Source organism: Pteronotus mesoamericanus, unplaced genomic scaffold (assembly GCF_021234165.1).
Source record: "Pteronotus mesoamericanus isolate MK-2021 breed Mesoamerican mustached bat unplaced genomic scaffold, CSHL_Meso_final contig_25, whole genome shotgun sequence".
NCBI classification, from domain to species: domain Eukaryota; kingdom Metazoa; phylum Chordata; class Mammalia; order Chiroptera; family Mormoopidae; genus Pteronotus; species Pteronotus mesoamericanus.
In genome coordinates, this window is record NW_026555105.1 from 16,799,126 (window position 1) to 16,817,448 (window position 18,323).

The following is an 18,323-nucleotide window of genomic DNA, read 5'->3' on the forward strand; positions in this document are numbered from 1 at the left end:
GCCACACATAGGTGTGGGACCAGTCCATTCTGGGTCTCTGTCACTCCAACCAGTCTCAGTGTGGCTTCTTTATATCCATAGTTATAGGACTTCTGTCCAGCTAGATTTCAGGTGGTTCTGAATGATGGTTGTTCTATAGTTTAGTTGTAATTTTGATGTGGTTGTGGGAGGTTCCAAGCACTGCATTTATCTACTCTCATCTTGACTGGAAGCTACAAATGCATTTTGAGGTCCTGCTTTTGAATTTTTGGTGTATATACCCAAGAAGTGAAATTGCTGGATCACTTGGTAATTGTTTTTAATTCTCGTGAGGAACTATTTTTCACAGAAGCTGTACCATTTTACATTCCCACCAACAGTGCACAAGGCTTCCAATTTCTCCACATCCTTGCCAACACTTATTTCCTGTTTTTCTTCTTTTTAAATAATAGCCATCAATGGGTGTGAAGTATTATCTCATTGTGGTTTTAATTTGCATTTCCCTGATAACTAATGTTAAGCATCTTTTCATGTGGTTACTGACCATTTGAACATCTTCTTTGGAGAAATGTCTATTGAAATTCTTTACTCATTTAAACAATCAGGTTTTGAGTTATAAGAGTTCCTTATACACATATTCTGGATGTTAATTCCTTATCAGGCATATGATTTGCAAAAATATTCTCCCATTCTGTGGGCTTCTGTTTAAAATTTTAAAGAAAATTATGAAATTCACTCTTTTCAAGAAAGTTTACAATTCAGTGGTTTTAGAATATTCACAAAGTTCAACAACCATCACCCCTAGGCAATTCCCGAACATTTTCATCACCCCAAGAAGAACTTGGAACTCAACAGCAGTCACTCCCCACCCCTTTTCCTCCCATGCCTTGGCGACACTAATTTATCTTTTGTTTCTGGATTTGTTTACTCTGGAAATTTAATGTAAATGGAATCACACATGTCGCCTTTTGTGGTGGGCTTTTTTCACTTCGCATAATGTTGTCAAGGTTCATTTATGGTGTAGCATGTGTCAATACTTCATTTTATTGCTCAATAATATTCTGTTCTATTGCTATACCACCACCTTTTGTTTGTTTTCTTCAGTTGATGACCATTTAGGTTGTTTCCGTCTTTTGGCCATTATGAATGTTGTTGCAGTGAACACTGGTGTACAAGTTTATGTGTGGATGTGTCTTTTCATTTTTTTTTGATATGTATCTACAATTGCTGTTATTTGGTAACTCTTATGCTTAAAGTTTTGAAGGACTTTCAAACTATTTTTCACAATACTGTCCCATTTTTATATTCTCACCAGTAATGTGTAAGGGTTCTGGTTTCGCCACATCCTAATACTTTTCTTCTAGTCATCCTGCTGGGTGTGAAGTATTTCATTGTGTTTTTGATTAGTATTTCTCTAATGACTAGTTACGTTGAACATCTTTTCATGTGCTTTTTGGACATTTATTTTTTGGAGAAATGGTAATTCACATGTTTTTTCCATTTTTAAATTTTGTTACTGGGTTGCAAAGGTGCTTTCATGTGTTCAAGCTATTCTTCCATTCTGTGGGTTATTGTTTCATTTCCTTGATAGTTTCAAGAAGCGCGTTTTTAATTTTATGGGGTTTACTTTTCCTTTGGTTTCTTACGGTTTTGGTATTGTATCCAAGGAACCACTGCCTTATCCAATGAAAACTTTCACTTGTTTTTTTAAAAACATTTTTATTTATTTTTAGAAAGAGGGGAAGGCAGAGGAGAGGGGGAAAAGAAACATCAATGTGCATTTGCCTCCTGCATGCCCCCAGCTGGGAATCTGGCCCACAACCCAGACATGTGCCTTGACTGGGAATCAAACCAGTGACCCCTTGGTTTTGTAGGCCAGCACTCAATCCATTCAGCCACACCAGCCAGGGCTACACCTCTGTTTTATTCTAAGAGTTTCAGCTCTTACATTTAGGTCCCTAATCCATGGGGACTCTGCAAGGCTTGGCGACCTACAACCCGGGGAAAGCAGGTGGCGTAGGAAGGGTGCCTGGGCCTCCCTGCTGTTCAATCCACAGCCCTGTGGGTGGTTCTCAGGGCCCCAGGGAATGTGCCATGCACATGACTGTCAGGGTGGAGGCAGCTGCTGGGTGGGGGGTACTGAGAACCCCCATCTTGGGACATGTGCTGAGTTGGGTCTGTGTATAACACCTACCTTACCAGCTTCTTCTGAGAAATAATTAACAATGTATGGGAGCCGAGACGGGCTGCATTCATTGACAAGTTGTCCCCCCTACCCCCACCACACACACCCAGTTCAGCACCTGTCCAGGTGAGGGAACTGAGAGCTCAGTTTCCTTGCCCAGGCTCATGGTGCTGGTGGGTGACAGAGCTGGGATTCCCATCGGTGCTCAAGTCGGCCTGGCTCCACGGAGCTGCCACTTGGAAGAAGGCCCAGCTCAGGCCCCTGAGGAGTCCACTCCTTCCGCCTCCTGCCCACCTAGCCCGTCCCACTGCAAAAACACCATGAGCCCTTGGTACACATTATCTCATTTATTCTCACAACATGCCTGTGAGGTAGGGAGGGGCAGGGGCTGTCCCCGTTTTACAGAGGAGGAAGTTGAGGCACACAGAGGTCAAGTGACTTGCCCAAGGTCACAGACGGCGGCCAAGCTGGAATAGGGCCCCAGTGCAGGCCCTCGGTTTACCCGGGGACCCCCTGCAGCAAGTGCTGGACATGAGGACGTCTCCAGTACTGTGGTCTGCACAGAGTAGGAGCAGCGCCCGTGCACTGAGCTTGCTGCAGGCCGGGCCTCCCCTCCCCCTGCCCCCCCAACCCTGCCCCGCCCCGCCCCGCAGGCTGGGCCGTGGCAGCTCGGGGCTCAGGATGCCCTGGGAGTGGGGCTGAGGCAGGGGAAAGAGGATGGTTGGGGTTAAAAAAAAATAAACAGGAAACTCAGAGGCTAGGCAGGGGGGAGACCGAGGAAAAAAGAAGGGGGAGGGGGCTGCTTACACACAAGGTATATATTTTTACACACACTTGTACACACACCTAGATATAGTACATGTAAAAATATATGCTATTCACACACCCGCCTCCTGCCAGGTGCCCCGAGAGCCAGCGGTGGCGCTGGTGGGCATGGGTGAGCAGATGGGCATTTGTTAAATATACACTCTAAGGTCTATGTGCATATGTACACATACGTACAGACACAGCCACCCGCCCCCCCCTCCCCCCCCGGGTACTGTACACAGGCTCAGCCAGGGACAGACAAATGGGGTCCCTCTCTCAAGTGTCCCCTGTGAGTCACTCTGAGTCAGACATTTTGCTGAAGGAAGGAAGGGGCTGGAGAGAAGAAAAAGGTGGGATTCTGGAGTGTGATACTGTGGCTTTCATCTCATTCCCGCCCCCCACCCCCAGACTTAAACCTTGTCGGTCTCCGGGAGGCATGTCACCCGCCCACCCTGCCTAGGGCTGGTAGGTATCAGGGCGAGGGCTGCTTCTGCTGAGAGGAACCTACATCTGTGTGTGTGCATGTGTGTGATTGTGTGTGAGCACTTGGCGGGGGAGGGAATGAACGTCCATCTCTGTCCTCTGGGCTCCCAACCATAGAGGGCTGAGAACCAGGAAGCCGCCAGTCAGGATGGTGACCCCTGTGTGAGCTCTGAAGGGAGAGGAGAAACGGAAGAATGAAAACTCTGAGGTCAGAGCAGGGTTGCTGGGAAAAGAAGGAAGGACATGGCAGGTGCCCAAGGCTTCCCTTGGACTGTCGTCGTCTTGTAAACAAGCTAGTGTAAGTTCTCATTAGATAGAACAAGTAAAAAGACTGCAGTCTGGAGGCTGGGCCGGGGAATTGCTGAAGTCCACCTATCTAGTCCACCTCGGCCAGCAAGAGGAAAAAAAAAGTTTTACAGTTCTGTTTTTGTTGACTTTTTTTGTGTGAAGTCTTCATAACCTAAAGCTGGGAGGGACCCAAAAAAGCCAAATTGTGAGCCCTTGTAATGCGTCAATTTGCAAGTTGGCTCAGGGTCTCTGGATAGATTAACCATACTAAAGGTTGAGAAAATTTTTGTTCCATTCGCATTTAGTTTGTGTGGTTTTTAAAAATGACTTAAAACTGTTTGCTTCCTGGTCTCAGAGCCGGGTCTGGGCCTCGGGGACATAAATCTCGATGCTGTCTGCGCTCTCTGTGGCCGAGTTCTGCCTCACAGAAGCTGCCCGCTTGGCTGCCAGGAGTCTCTTGCGGGCCTCCTGACGCTGCTTGTCCCCAGCGTCGGAGGCCTTGTCACGGCTCACTGCCGGCTTGGATTTGGCTGGCTTCTTTGGGACCGGAGGGGGTGGCTTCTTTTCTTCCTTTAGTGAGACAGTGAGGAGGGAAGAAAAATAAAATAAAGGTGCCACCTTTGGTGTGGCACTACCACCCACTATATGCTGGCAGCTGGAGTTCCACCCCATGCTCCCCGCATCGGGCACAAGCAAACACGTTTGGAATCAGGAAGCCACGAGAAGCGATGATAGTGGGAACAGCACAAGGCACAGGAGCAAAAAGCAAGCTTAGGTCCCTACAGTGTTCTAGTGGCAAGGGGTGGACGAGTCACCTGCTCCCACCCCTGCTTTGAACCATTGGGAGCCTGAGACTCAGACAGGAATGAACCCAAGTCACACAGCCAGAGATGGGGTTTAAATTCAGGCCTCCAACTCCCAGGTCACATGCTGTTGTAGGGCATCAGAACTTAGAAGGCCCCCAGTCTAGTAGCCAACAACCCCAGGGGTCACCGGGGGCCACCGCTTCACAGAAGGAAGCCTGGGGCCTCAGGGGAGAGGCTGGCCCCCACATTCTGTGGACAGGGCGGCCCCCAGAGGACCATTTCCCTGCCTCCAGAGCTCCTACAGCCACGTCTACATGAGTGCTCAAGGCTGCGGGCATGCTTCCCGGGAGCCCCCTTTCTGACCATGCAGGGCAGGGTGGCATGCTTCGGGGGCAGCCTCAACTACGGCGTGAGCGGCATGCTGGGCGAGTGCTGAGCGTGGACCCCGCGCACGGATGGACGTGAGCCCCCAGCTCAAAGACGACACACGGAGAAGGGAGCCAAGCAGCACTGACCGATGTGGGCAGCGTTATTGCCGACCAGGAATTTGTCCCTGGACTTCCCCTCCGCACTGCTCCATGCTCACCTTCCTCTTCTCGGGGGTCTCCACCAGCTGCCAGCTGTTGGCCTTGAGATGGTAGAGCTCATCAAACTTCATGCTGATGTCCTCGATGGACAGCTGTAGCAGGTCCCAGAACCCCGCCAGGTCCTGGGCTGTTGGATGTGGATTGGCGTCAGGGTTCTGTGGGGCAGAGCGGTCATCAGTGGGGCAAGCAAGGCAGAGGCTCGTCTTGTACCTCACCCCAAGTATGGTCTCCTGGCCCTGCCAGCCAGGGTCAGGGTCTCTTGAGGCCTAGTCTTACTCCCCTGGTCCCAGGGCCAGCATCTGCGTGAGTGAGTGAAGCTAGTTCCTGGTCACCCGCCAGCCCTGATGGTGGAGATCTCTAGGAGAAAGAGAAAGGCCTTGCATGTACATGGGGTGGATTGAGGCCTTTGCCACCATGGTAGGGCTACAGTGAGGAGGGCCCTCATGTCCCTAATGCATGCCAAATTCACAACTGTTCTTATTTTACAGGGAGAAAACAGAAGTTCCTGGCCACGGTCTCACAGTGGCGGGGGGGTGTGTGTGTGGTGGTGGTGTGTGGGTGGGGGTGTGTGTGTGTGTGTCGGGGAGAAGCCAGGATCTGTCCTAGGTAGGTGTGATTACAGAGTCCATGTGGTCTTCTTCCCATTATTCCGTTCTCTGACAACATGTTCCTCATCATTACCACCCGAGCCAGTCCCCGAACCCCTTACAGGTCCTGGAGACAAACACTCTGCCACTGTCCTCTACCCCTAGGTGTACAGTCCCCCCAAACCCCCTGCTGGTCAGAGAGGCTTCCACACTCCCAGGAGGCAGGGGTGAGGGAGAGGGAAACCTACAAAGCCTAGAGGTGGTAGTTTTAAATTTCTTACCTTGACTGTCTTCTTAGATATAGAATGTTTTATATAAATAAACCTGTGCTAACTGATCTTTAACTTTCATTGGCTATATTTACATCACTTTATTTCAAAAGGTTAGTGACCTGAAAGGACCATTCCTGGCCCCTTTCTTGTGCTAGCTGCTGACATTGTCATCATCTCCCTAATGACACGGGAAGGCAGCACCTTCTCTCTGTTACAGGAGGTCACGGAGGCTTATAGGTGCTAATCCAGCTGGGGGATCTGGCAGGCAGCCAAAGGCTGGAAGAAAGACGACTCACACTCACCAAGTTTTGCTCACAGAGGCCCCGGAACTGCTGGAATTTCTGGGACATCAGTAACTGGGCACTGCCCACAGCACTGAGGACTTTTCCTAAGACTGAGACAGAGAAGGTGGAATAAGATGGACTGAGCAGAGCACAGGGTTTGCTGGGGGTGGAGGCAACATCAGGGCCATGACCTCCCTGCCTTAGGATACCAATCATCATTTGGTGATAGCAGTCGGTTTTCACTGTATATATATATAATCCATTCTCATTGTGAGAAATGCAAACAAGATCTATAATGTGAACTCTATCCCCTAGTTCCTAAGGATAATTTATGGCAATAAATTTGAAAACAATTTAAATGAAAAAATTTCCAGAAATATGTAAATGACTATCATAGACACAGGAAGAAACAGAAACTCTGATTTGACTAGTAACTGTTTTTAAAAACTGAAGCAGAAGTTAAAAACCCCAGAAAAGGAGCCAGGTCTATGTAGTTTTGCAAAACCTTCAAGGAACAGATAATCCCTGTCTTATATTCAAACTCTTTTAAAGAATAAATGGAGATAGAAACTGATACAACTAATTTCAGGAGTCCTGACAGCAAATAGGTCATGCCAAGAATAAATCACTTTCATTATGGACAAAAATGTAAAAGTCTTACGATATAAGCAAACAGAATCCAACAGAAGAGTTAACCGTGAAACTATTTAGTAGGGAATACAGGTTGATTTTTCAGTGTGACTTTAAACTGGTAGCGTAAAGAAATAGTACCTCCCACTCCCCTCAGAAAGCCCTGAGAAGCAGAGGAGTAACTAGAAATGGAAACGCAGATTGTCTCTGACAGAACCCAGAACCCGGAGCACAGAGCACATGAGAGGACAGGCGGCGGGGTCTTGGGGTTGAAAGTCTCAGATGAAGTTAGTTAGCAGTTTTGAGTTCTCCAAAGTAGCGCACCTTGAGGGGAGAGGCCAATAATCTCTTACATCCTGTAAAAAGCGGGTGAGGACTGCAGCAGGGCTTCCCTAGGCCTGGTTCGGCACCAAGGGCTCAGGGTGGGCTGGATGGGGCTCTGCAGGGTAAACAGCCCTCTAGTTGCCTGGGATGCAGGAGGAAGGGATACACTCTTGGCCCCTCCCACAATGATCTACTGATAAGAGCTCATAAGAAATTAGTAATGAAAAAGGAACCAACACAGAAGGTAAACATATTACAGGCACAGCAAGCAAATGGCAAATGGACATTCACCAGAAAGTTGTTGCCAGGGAACAGATGAAAAGTGTGACATTTAGTTGTGAATATGTAAGAACAGTAGTTCAAAGCAGAGATGGAGGTGCTCCAAACAGATGCAAGACAATGGCAGGAGATAAAACATGAGCTCTGGAACGAGTGCAAGAGAAAACCAGGTCACCACAGAAACAAGGGCCACACTGGAAGAAGCACAAGCATAAACCCTACTGAAAACTAGGAAGGCCAAGGTAAACAGAAGTGTAAAACACTTAAACTGCTTGATTTTTTAATTAATTAATTTTTAAAGAGAGGGAGAGAAACATCAATGTGTGGTTGCCGCCTCTCACACGCCCTGCCACTGGGGACCTGGCCTGTAACCCAGGCATGTGCCCTGACTGGGAATCAAACTGGTGACCCTTTGGTTTGCAGGCCAGCACTCAATCCATTGAGCCACACCAGCCAGGGCCAAACTGCATGCCCCCTCAACCCCCACCCCCACCCAGTAGGTAGTGGGGATATGTGCCTGGCTTGGTCTAAAGTAGAGTGGGAATAAGAGGAAAAGTCTCTTGAGAATTCCTAACCATAGGACTGCACTTGGGTACCTTTTTTTTTCTTTTTTAAGAAATGAAAGAAGATAAATGTATTAAAGAGAAACTATCAAAAAGAAAGTGAGCAGTATGAAAGAGAGAGACAGAGAGAGAGAGAGACTCTCAGCATTCTAAAAGAAGAGACTAGAGAGAATGGAAGAAAAATATTCAAAGAGATCATGATTTAGGGTTTGCTAGAAATGGCTGGCACCAGTCCTCAGAGTCAGGAAGTCAAATTAATCCCAAGCAAATCCACACTTACTTATGGTAAAAACAAAGAGAAATTCTTAAAAAGCAGCCAAAGGGAAAGTAAAGATTATGGATGAAAACTGAAAATGGTACCAAGAGAAATGTATTAACTTAGAATTCTATACCCAGAGAAACTATTATTCAAGAGCGAGTGTAGCCCTGGCTGGTGCATCTCACTGCGTTATGTGTGGGTCTGTGGTAGAGATAACTGATCGGTGTTTCTCTCCTTTTCTTTCTCCCTCCACACTCTAAGAAACAAATTAAAAAACCCACAGTGTTTTGTTTTTGTTTTTGGTAAAGAATGAGGTATGAAGGTTTTTGGTCAAGATGGCAGAGTAGGTAAACACTATACTTGCCCCCTCCCACAACCACTTCAAAATTATAACTAAACTACAGAACCACCATCGTTTAGAACTGCCTGAAGCCCTGTTGTGTCTGGTAGGAGAGGCAGAGATGCTGAATGAGCCCCACACCCACATATGGTGGTTAAACGTTACGAGGGCTATCTTGGCTGCAGAGGTCCTGCCTGAGGAGCGATGGTCCACACACCAGGTCAGGGTTCCAGTGCCAGGAACCGTGACTTCTGGCCCCATGAATTCTGGCTGTAAAAACCAGTAGCAATTGTGGCTGAGTGAGACAGAGGACTTTGAGTCCCAGGCAAATCGTCTTAAAGGAGTTACTCACTGACCAATTCAATTGCTCTGAGCTCCAGCACTGGGGCAGCAAAAAAGGTGCCAGGGACACAGAGGGAGAAACTGGATTGTCTGGCTTCCAGGCAAGGGCTGGAGGGCCAACTTTCTCCCAGACAGAAATGTTGGCAGAAGCCCTTGTTCCTTTGCTGAGCCCTCCCCCCTAAAGGTGCAGGCTTGTACTATATCTGAGTGTCCATCAACCTTACTAATACCGCTTGCCCTGGTGATTCCCTGAGACCTACACCTCACTCAACTTGCAGACCCACCCAAGCTACTTCAGTAGCTTTTCCATACAAATAGCCTGTCTTGACTCATGCTTCGGACTTTTGTAAAATCTCTCGAAGGTTCACAAACTGCAAACAAGCAGCACCTCATCTCAGGAGGCCCTGTGCCTCTTGCTAAGTGGCCACAGGCCTGGCATTAATGACAACTGGCTTTGGTTCACAGCTTATTCTCTCACAGACATCTCTAAGCTCAGCACAGGTAGCAATCATCTGTGATCACTTTGTAGCTTATGCCAGGTGGCTCTGGGCAGGGCACAGGCAGCAGCTGACTTTGGCCTGCACCTCCCAAGAGGCCCTAGAGCCAACATACCCGGTGGCCAGACTCGACAGGTACCAGAGCCCTGCCAAAGTGAATCCTGCTCAGTAGGGTCAACCTCTGCAACCAGTCCTGACAACAAATCTGCCTGAGGGTCAATCCCTCCCACTGATGTACCAACAGCAATCAAGTCTCAACGACAACAGGAAGGCACACACAACTCACACAAGGGACATACTTAGAGCACCCGGCTCAGGTGACCAGGGAAACTGTGCCAGGGTCCAAAGGATATCTACTACATAAGGCAACTCCGCCAAGACCAGGATACACAGCAGCTCTACATATACACAGAAACCAACACAGGGAAGCAGACAAAATGCAGAGACAAGCATGCCCCAAATGAAAGGACAGGAGAAATCTCCAGAAAAAGAACTCAATGAAATAGAGGCAAGCAAACTACCAGATATAGAGTTGAAAACATTGGTTATAAGGATGCTCAAGGAACTTAGTGAGAAGTTCAACGTCATAAAAAAGGACAAAGAAACCATAAAAAAGAACCAGACAGAAATGAACATACAGTAACTGAAATGAAGAATACATAAGAGGAAATCAACATGAAGCAAGGACCAAATCAGTGATTTGGAAAATCAGATAGCAGAAAATACCCAATGAAACAGAATAAAGAAAAAGAATCCAAAAAAATGAGGATAGTTTAAGGGACCTCTGGGACATCAAGCATGACATGTGCATCATAGGGATACTAATACTAGAAGGAGAAGTGAGAGAGCAAGGAATTGAAAACCTATTTGAAGTAATAATGGCAGAAGACTTCCCTAACCTGGCAAAGGAAATAGAAATAGGTGAAGGAAAAAGCCCAGGAAACACAGTCCCAAAAGATGAACTCAAAGAGGCCCACATCAAGACATATCATCATTAAAATGCCAAAGGTTAGTCCTGGCTGGTGTGGCTCAGTGGACTGAGTGCTGGACCGAGAACCAAAGGGTCACCAGTTTAATTCCCAGTCAGGGTCCATGCCTGGGTTGTGGGCCAGGTCCCCAGTAGGGGGCACTCGAGAAGCAACCATACACTGATGTTTCTCTCCCTCTTTCTCCCTCCCTTCCCCTCTCTAAAACAAATAAATAAATAAATAAAATGCCAAAAGTTAAATACAAAGAGAGGACTTTAAAAGCAGCAAGAGAAAAGCAGTTACCGACAAGGGAGCTCCCATAAGACCGTCAGCAGATTTCTCAACAGAAACTTTGCAAGCCAGAAGAGACTGGCACGAAATACTTGATGTGAAAGGCAAGGGTCTACATCCAAGATTACTCTACTCAGCAAAGCTATCATTTAGAATCTAAGGGGTGATAAAGAGCTTCCCAGACAAAAACTAAATGAGTTCACTACCTAACCGGTATTATAATAAATTAAAAGGACTTCTTTAAGAAGAAGAAAAGATAAAAAAATATGAATAATAAAGTGGCCATAACTACATATCAACAATTACTTTAAATGCAAAGGGATTAAATTTTCTGATCAAAAGACATAAAGTGGTTGAATGGGTAACAAAACAAGACTCTTACATATGCTGTTTTATAAGAGACTCAGATAGAAAGACACAGACTGAAAGTAAAGGTATAGAACAAGATATTTCATGAAAATGGAAACGGAAAAAAAAAAGAAAGTGGGGTACAATACTTATACCAGACAAAATAGATTTTAAAACAAAGGCTATATAACAAGAGACAAAGAAGGGCCCAGCAATTCCACTTCTGGGTATTTATCCTGAGAAATCCAAAACACTAATTCAGAAAGACATACGCATCCATATGTTCATTGCAGCATGATTTACAATACCCAAAATATGGAAGCAACCTAAGTGTCAGTAGGTGAACGGATAAAGAAGTGGTGCATATATACAGTGTAATATGACTCAGTCATAAAAAAGTTATATAAATGTGTAATCCCTATGCTATACACCTGAAATTACTATAACACTGAATGTCAACTGTAATTAAAAAATAAAAATTAGAAAAGAAGGAATGAGTGTGAATGGGAAAAGGACAGTCTTTTTTCAACAAACAGTGCTGGGGAAACTAGATCTCCACATGCAAAAGAATGAAGTTAGACCTTTACCCTATACCATAGAAAATAATTTACTCAGAATGGATCAAATGCTTAGCTAAATGTAAAGAGCTAAAACTGTAAAACTCGTAATTAAAAAAAGTAAATCTTCATAACCTAGGATTTGGCAGTAGTTTCTCAAATAAGACATCATGAGTATGGGCAACAACAACAACAAAAAGTTAAGTGGAATTTCATTAAAATTGAAAACTTTTATGCATCAAAATATACTATGAAGAACCCTGGGTAGTTCAGTTGGTTAGAGTATCGTCCCAATACGCCAAGGTTGCAGATTTAATCCCCAGTTAGGGCACATACAAGACTCAACCAATGAGTACATAAATAAGTGGAACAACAAATTGATGTTTCTCTCTCTCTCAATAAAATTAAAATAAAACCTATGAATAAAGTATAAACAACCCACAGAATTGGAAAATTATATGCAAATCGTGTATGTGATAAGGGTTTCATATCCCGACTACGTAAGGATATACTCCTATAACTCAGCAACAGAAATAACCAACCCAATTAAAAGATGGGCAAGAAAGAAAAAACCAACAGACAAGAACTTGAACAGACACTTCTCCCAAGATACACAAATTGGTCAGTAAGCTTGTGCAATGTCATTAGTCATTAGGGGACTGCAAATGAAAGCCACAATGAGATACCACTTCACACCTATTAATATGGCTACTTATAAAAACAAAACCACCCCCCCGCCCCGAAAATAGTGAGTATTGACAAAGATGTGGGCAAGTGGAACCCTGTGCATTGCTGTTAGGAATATAAAATAGTGCAGCTTCTGTGGAAAACAGTTTGGTTGTTCCTTGAAAAGTTAAACACAGACTTGCCACATAACAATTCCACTGCTAGGTACAGAGAAACTTAAATAGATACTTACATGTCAAAATTCATAGCAGCATTATTCATAATAGTCAAAGGTGGTAACAACCCCAGTGCCCATCAATAGATGAAAGGATAAACAAAATGTGGTATATACATACAATGGAATATTAGCCAAAAAAAGGAATAAAGTTCTTTTTTAAAAAAGATTTATTTTATTCTCATTTGAGAGTGAGGGGAAAGGAGAGAGGGAGAAACATCAAAATACTGATGCAAGAGAGAATCCGCTGCTTCCTGCATGTGCTTCAACCTGGGATCAAGCCCACATGTGCCCTGACTGGGAATCAAACTGGCAACCTTTTGGTTCTGGGACCATGCTGCTGCCAACTGAGCCACACCGGCCAGGGGTGAAGTTCTGATACATGCCAAAACATGGATGAACCCTGAAAACATGATGCTTAGTGTAAGAATCTAGACACATAAGGCCAAATACTGTATGATTCCACCCATACGAAATATATGAAATACACAAATGCATAGAGATAGAAAGTACGTAAGAAGTTACTAGGTAAGGGCTGTGGGTAAGCTGTGAGAATGAGGAGTGATTGTTGAACAGTAGCATTTCTGTTTGGGGTTATGAAAAAGTTTGGGAATTATACAGTGGTGATGGATGCAAAACATTGTTAATAAAGTTGCCACTGAACTATATGCTTAAAAATGGTTAATATGCCAATTTTGTTACAAATATTTTGCCACAATTTAAAAATGATTTTTAAAGAGAAGGCAGAAAAGTACAAAATAAAATCGTGGAAATTAATCCAAATATGTTAGTAATTACAATCTTTAAAAGTGAACTAAATTTCCAATGGTATAATGGAAATAGGTATACCAGGTAAATGCTTAAAAAAAAATGCTGGTATAGTTATACTAATATAAGAATGGACTCTAAGCCACAAAGTAGGGAAAAAAAGGGTCATCAAATATATATATGTACACATATATAAAATATATATATATATATATTTTTCTATCCTCACTGGAGGACATTTTTTTCCCCCATTGCTTTTTTGAAAGAGAGGAAGGAGCCGGGGGGGGCGGGGGGAGAAATGAGAAACCTCAACGTGAGAGACAAACATCAATCGGTTGCCTCTTGTAGGCTCCCCAACCACGGACAAAACCTGCAACCCAGGCATGGCCCTGACCTGTGCCTGGGTCAGGGACCCAGGGACCAAAGGAATAGGACCTGTGACCTTTTGGTGTATAGGACCATACTCCAACCAACTGAGCCACACTGGCCAGCACTAAATATTGATAAAACATACAATTCACCAGGAAAATTAAAATTCTTAACTCAGGCATGTAATAACAGTTTCAAATGTGTAAAGCAAAAAATGGCAGACTGTAAGGAACAACTGACAAATCTACTATCATAGTAGAAGAGCTAACAGATAAAGCATACCCAAAACAAATCAGTAAGGTCAGAGAATATTTGATTCACTTACTTAACAAACTTGATCTAAAAGATGTAGCACGGAACCATATACGCACCAGCTGTAAAATATACTTTCTTTCCACACACTTAAGGAACAATCACTAATATTGACCACATTCTAGGCCACACACTATATCTCAACAAATTTAAAGAATTAGGCATCATAATGATCATGATTTGTGACATTAATTAGGTTAGAAAATAAAACATATATCTAAATAACCCACTGGTCAAAGAAATCACAGTGGAATTTGGAAATATTACATATCCTAATTGTTAGATATGACAAAGTAGTATTTAAAGGGAAATCTGTAGGCTTCAAAACTTATATATATATATTTTTAAAGATTTTATTTTTAAAGAGAAGGGAAGAGAGGGAGAGAAACATCAATGTGTGGTTGCCTCTCGCATGCCCTCTACTGGGAACCTGGCCTGAAACCTAGGCATGTGCCCTGACTGAGAATTGAACCAGTGACTGTTTGGTTCATAGGCCAGCACTCAATCCACTGAGCCACACCAGCCAGGGAGAAAACTTATATTTTTAAAAAGGACAGGCTGAAAAACAAATGAGCCAAGTATACAATTTAAGGCATTAGTGAAGGGACAATACAGTTAACCCAAAGAGAGAGTTATTACTTTATTAATAAAGTAATCAGGAAAAAATAAGAACGGCTGTAATTAAACAATTAAAAAATAAAGTAATAAGCCAACATATAGTAGAGGATTAATTAAGAAACCATGCCAGACTGTGCAAGATAAAAAGGAGACAAGTACAAATAAAAAAGATTAGGAATGAAAAAAGGACTGCATGATATAACCATACTGGGAAGGTTATTTTAAAACAGAGTTCTACAAAACAATGAAGAGTAAAGATAATTCTTACACAAAAGAGAAAGTGAATAGCGGAAACATCCCAAACTAATTTTTTTAAATAAAATCTTTATTTATTTAGTTTTAGACAGAGGAGAAGGGGGGAGAAAAAAGAGGGAGAGAAACATCAATGCGTGCTTGCCTCTCGTGCGCCCCTTACTGGTGACCTGGCTTGCAACCAACGCATGTCCCCTGACTGGGAATCGAACCAGCAACCCTTTGGTTCTCAGGCTGGTACTCAATCCACTGAGCCACACCAGCCAGGGCCAAACTCATTCTATGAAGTCAGATAACCTTGATACTAAAACAGGGTAAGTGAAGAAAATTACCAGCTAATTTCTTATGAGCAAAGGCCAAATTAAGTCAAATATTAACAAATCAAGTTTACCAATGTACTCAAATTATATCATAATTCATCTGGATTTATTCTGGTAACATAAGACTGATTCATAAAAAAAATTGTAATGACTTCTGATTTTTGCTGAGGAAAAATCAGTTACTATCAGCCACACTGAACTCTCTCATCAAGAAGGAAAAAAAAAGAAAAAATAACAAAACAACAATATCACTTTAAAGTCATTTTAAAAATTATCAAAGCAACCAGAATTTGAGACGCTAAGATCCCAGTAAGAAAGAAAACCATACTCAGATGAGTCTGATAGTCTATACTGCTTTTAACCCAAAGTACCTCCTAGCTTATGAGCAGCACAGGGCACATGCCTGGATTGTGGGCCAGGTCCCCAGTGAGGGGATATGTGAGGCAACCAATTGCACACACTGATGTTTCTCTCCCTTTCTTCCCCTCTCTAAAAAAATAAAATAAAATAAAATCTTTAAAAAAATTCCTCTCAAAACTTAGCACTAATAAGTTCAGCAAGGTTGCAACATCCAAGATCAATATAAAAAAATAAATTGTATTTCCATACACTAACAACAGACACTCTGAAAATGAAAAAAAAATTCATTTATAATAACATCAAAAAAAGAATAAAACACTTAGAAATAAATTTAACAGAAGAAACATGACTTGGACACTGAAAACTACAAAAAAGTATGGAAAGAAAAATTTAAAAACCTGAATAAACTGAAAGATATCCTATGGATTGGAAGACTTAATAGTAAGATGGCACTACTACTCAAATTGAATTACAGATTTAACACCATCCTTATCAAAATAAAGTCCCAGCTGCCTTTTATGTAGAAATTGACAAGTTGATCCTAAAATTCATATGGAAATGTAAACAAAGTATGTACCATTAGAACTTTCTTGAGAACCTGAGAGTTGGCCTTAAACCTCTTTTTAAAAATATTTTTTTTGTTGATTGATTTTAGAGAGAGGGAGAGAGAGGACAAGATGGAAGAAGGGGGGGGGAGAAGGGGAGGGGGAGGGAGAGAGAGAGAGAGAGAGAGAGAAACACTGATTTGTTCTTCCACCCACCCATGCATCCCTGTATTGACTCCTGCTCGTGCTCTGACTGGGAATCAAACCCACAACGCTGGCACATTAGAGTGACATGCCAACCAAATGAGCGATCTGGCCAAGATGGCTTAAACTTTTTATTTCTATTTGAAGAACAAAGTTGCGGTAGCATATCTGGAACTAGAAACTATTACGTTAAGTGAAATAAGCCAGTTAGTAAAAGACAAATACCATATGATCTCACTTAAAAGAGGCATCTGATGAACAAAATAAACTAATGAGCAAAATGAAACCAGAGGCTTGGAACCATGGAACAGACTGACAGTGACCAGAGGGGAGGGAGGAGGGGGATAATGGTGGAAAGATGGGGAAGGGACTAGTCAAAGAACATGTATGAATGATCCATGGACATGGACAACAGTGTGGGGACTGACTGTGGGAGTGGGGAGTGGGCTGGGTGGAGGAGGGCAAAGGGGGAAAATTAGGACAACTGTAACAGATTACCAATAATAAAGAAAAGTGAAAAAATAAAAAAACTTTTGTGCATCAAAGGATACTATCAAGAAAGTAAAGACATAATCTACAGAATGAGAGAAAATATTTGCAAATCATATATCTGATAAAGGCCCATAATCTAGCATATATAAAAGAACTCTTACAACTCAATGACAAAAAGACAACCCAATTAAAAAATGGACAAAAGATTTGATGAGGTATTTCCCCAAAGAAAATATCCAAATGACCAATAAGCACAAGAAACAATGCTCATCATTAGGGAAATGCAAATCAAAATGAGAATCAGATACTGCTTAATGCTTACTATGATAGCTATCATTTTTTTAAAAGATGGAACATCAACAAGTTCAAGTTGATGAGAAACTGGAACCCTTATGCATTGCTGGTGGAGTGGAAAATGATGCAACTGTGGAAAACAGTTTGGGGGCTCCTCAAAAAAGCTAAACATAGGTTACCATATGACCCAGCAATTCCACTCCGGGTACAACATCCTAAAGAACTGAAAACAGGGACTGATACAGATACTTTATGTCAGCATTATTCACAGTAATCAAAAGGGGGAAATAACTCAAGTGTTCATCAACAGATGAATGGACAAAACTTTATATCTACCTACAATGGAAATGTTCAGCCATAAAAAGGAATGAAGTTCTGATACATGCTACAACATGGATGAATCTTGAAGACAGGTTAAACATAAAAGGACATTTCAATATGAGATATCTAGAATAGGCAAAATCACAGAGACAGGGGCTGCATGGGAGGGGAGAAAGGAGTTACTATTTAATGGGTACATAATTTTTGTTGGGGGTGATAAAGTTTTGGAAATATTGATGATGGGTCGCATTGTGAATTTAAGTAATACTACTGAATTGTACACTTGAAAGTGGTTAAAATGGCAATTTTTTTGTTGTATATATTTTACAATAATAAAATAATAAAAAATGTTAAACAGAATTACTATATGAACCAACAATTCCACTCCTAGGTATATACCCAAAAGAGTTGACCACAGCTTACTCATGATAGCTTTCATCCTGCCATTAAAGAGTTTTGATCATGATGTGTAAATAATATCTTCATCTTTGATGCTATTACCATATAGTACTAACGTTACCAGCATATTATCAGGACTTTTGCTGTTTTTATTCTTTTATATAGTTAGCTTTTGGAAACTCTAAAATTAAGTTTTATTTTAACTTAAATCACAAATTAAAAAACAGGGGGAACCACTAGGCTTATAACAAAAGCAGCAATCTCCTGTTTCTTCCTTTCTTGCTCCTGGGTCAGTTCCTTACTATTATTTATATTTTAAAAAGGTTTTATTTATTTATTTATTTATTTATTTATTTATTTTAGAGAGGGGAAGGGAGGGATAAAGAGAGGGAGAGAAACACTGATGTGAGAGAAAAATCTCACCCGGTTGCCTCTCGCATGTGCCCCAACCGGAGACTGAGGCTGCAACCCAGGCATGTATGTGCCTGACCA

At 42.7% G+C, this 18,323-nt stretch overlaps 1 protein-coding gene across 4 annotated transcripts in view; it reads right to left on the minus strand.

Moving 5' to 3' along the window:
- Positions 1 to 3,214: 3,214 nt before the first annotated feature.
- The window catches only part of DLGAP4 (DLG associated protein 4), a 126,326-nt gene continuing 111,217 nt past the window's right edge, over positions 3,215 to 18,323 (minus strand). For 3 of the 4 annotated variants that reach the window (XM_054573795.1, XM_054573796.1, XM_054573798.1), the window contains 3 exons: positions 6,297 to 6,388; positions 5,135 to 5,290; positions 3,215 to 4,312 (listed from right to left, as the gene is read on the minus strand). In XM_054573795.1, the coding sequence (XP_054429770.1) occupies positions 4,094 to 4,312; positions 5,135 to 5,290; positions 6,297 to 6,388 (467 nt within the window). In that variant the 3' untranslated portion in view covers positions 3,215 to 4,093. Of the gene's footprint in view, positions 4,313 to 5,063; positions 5,291 to 6,296; positions 6,389 to 18,323 lie in introns of all 4 variants that reach the window. The other variant, XM_054573797.1, reaches the window with a different exon arrangement.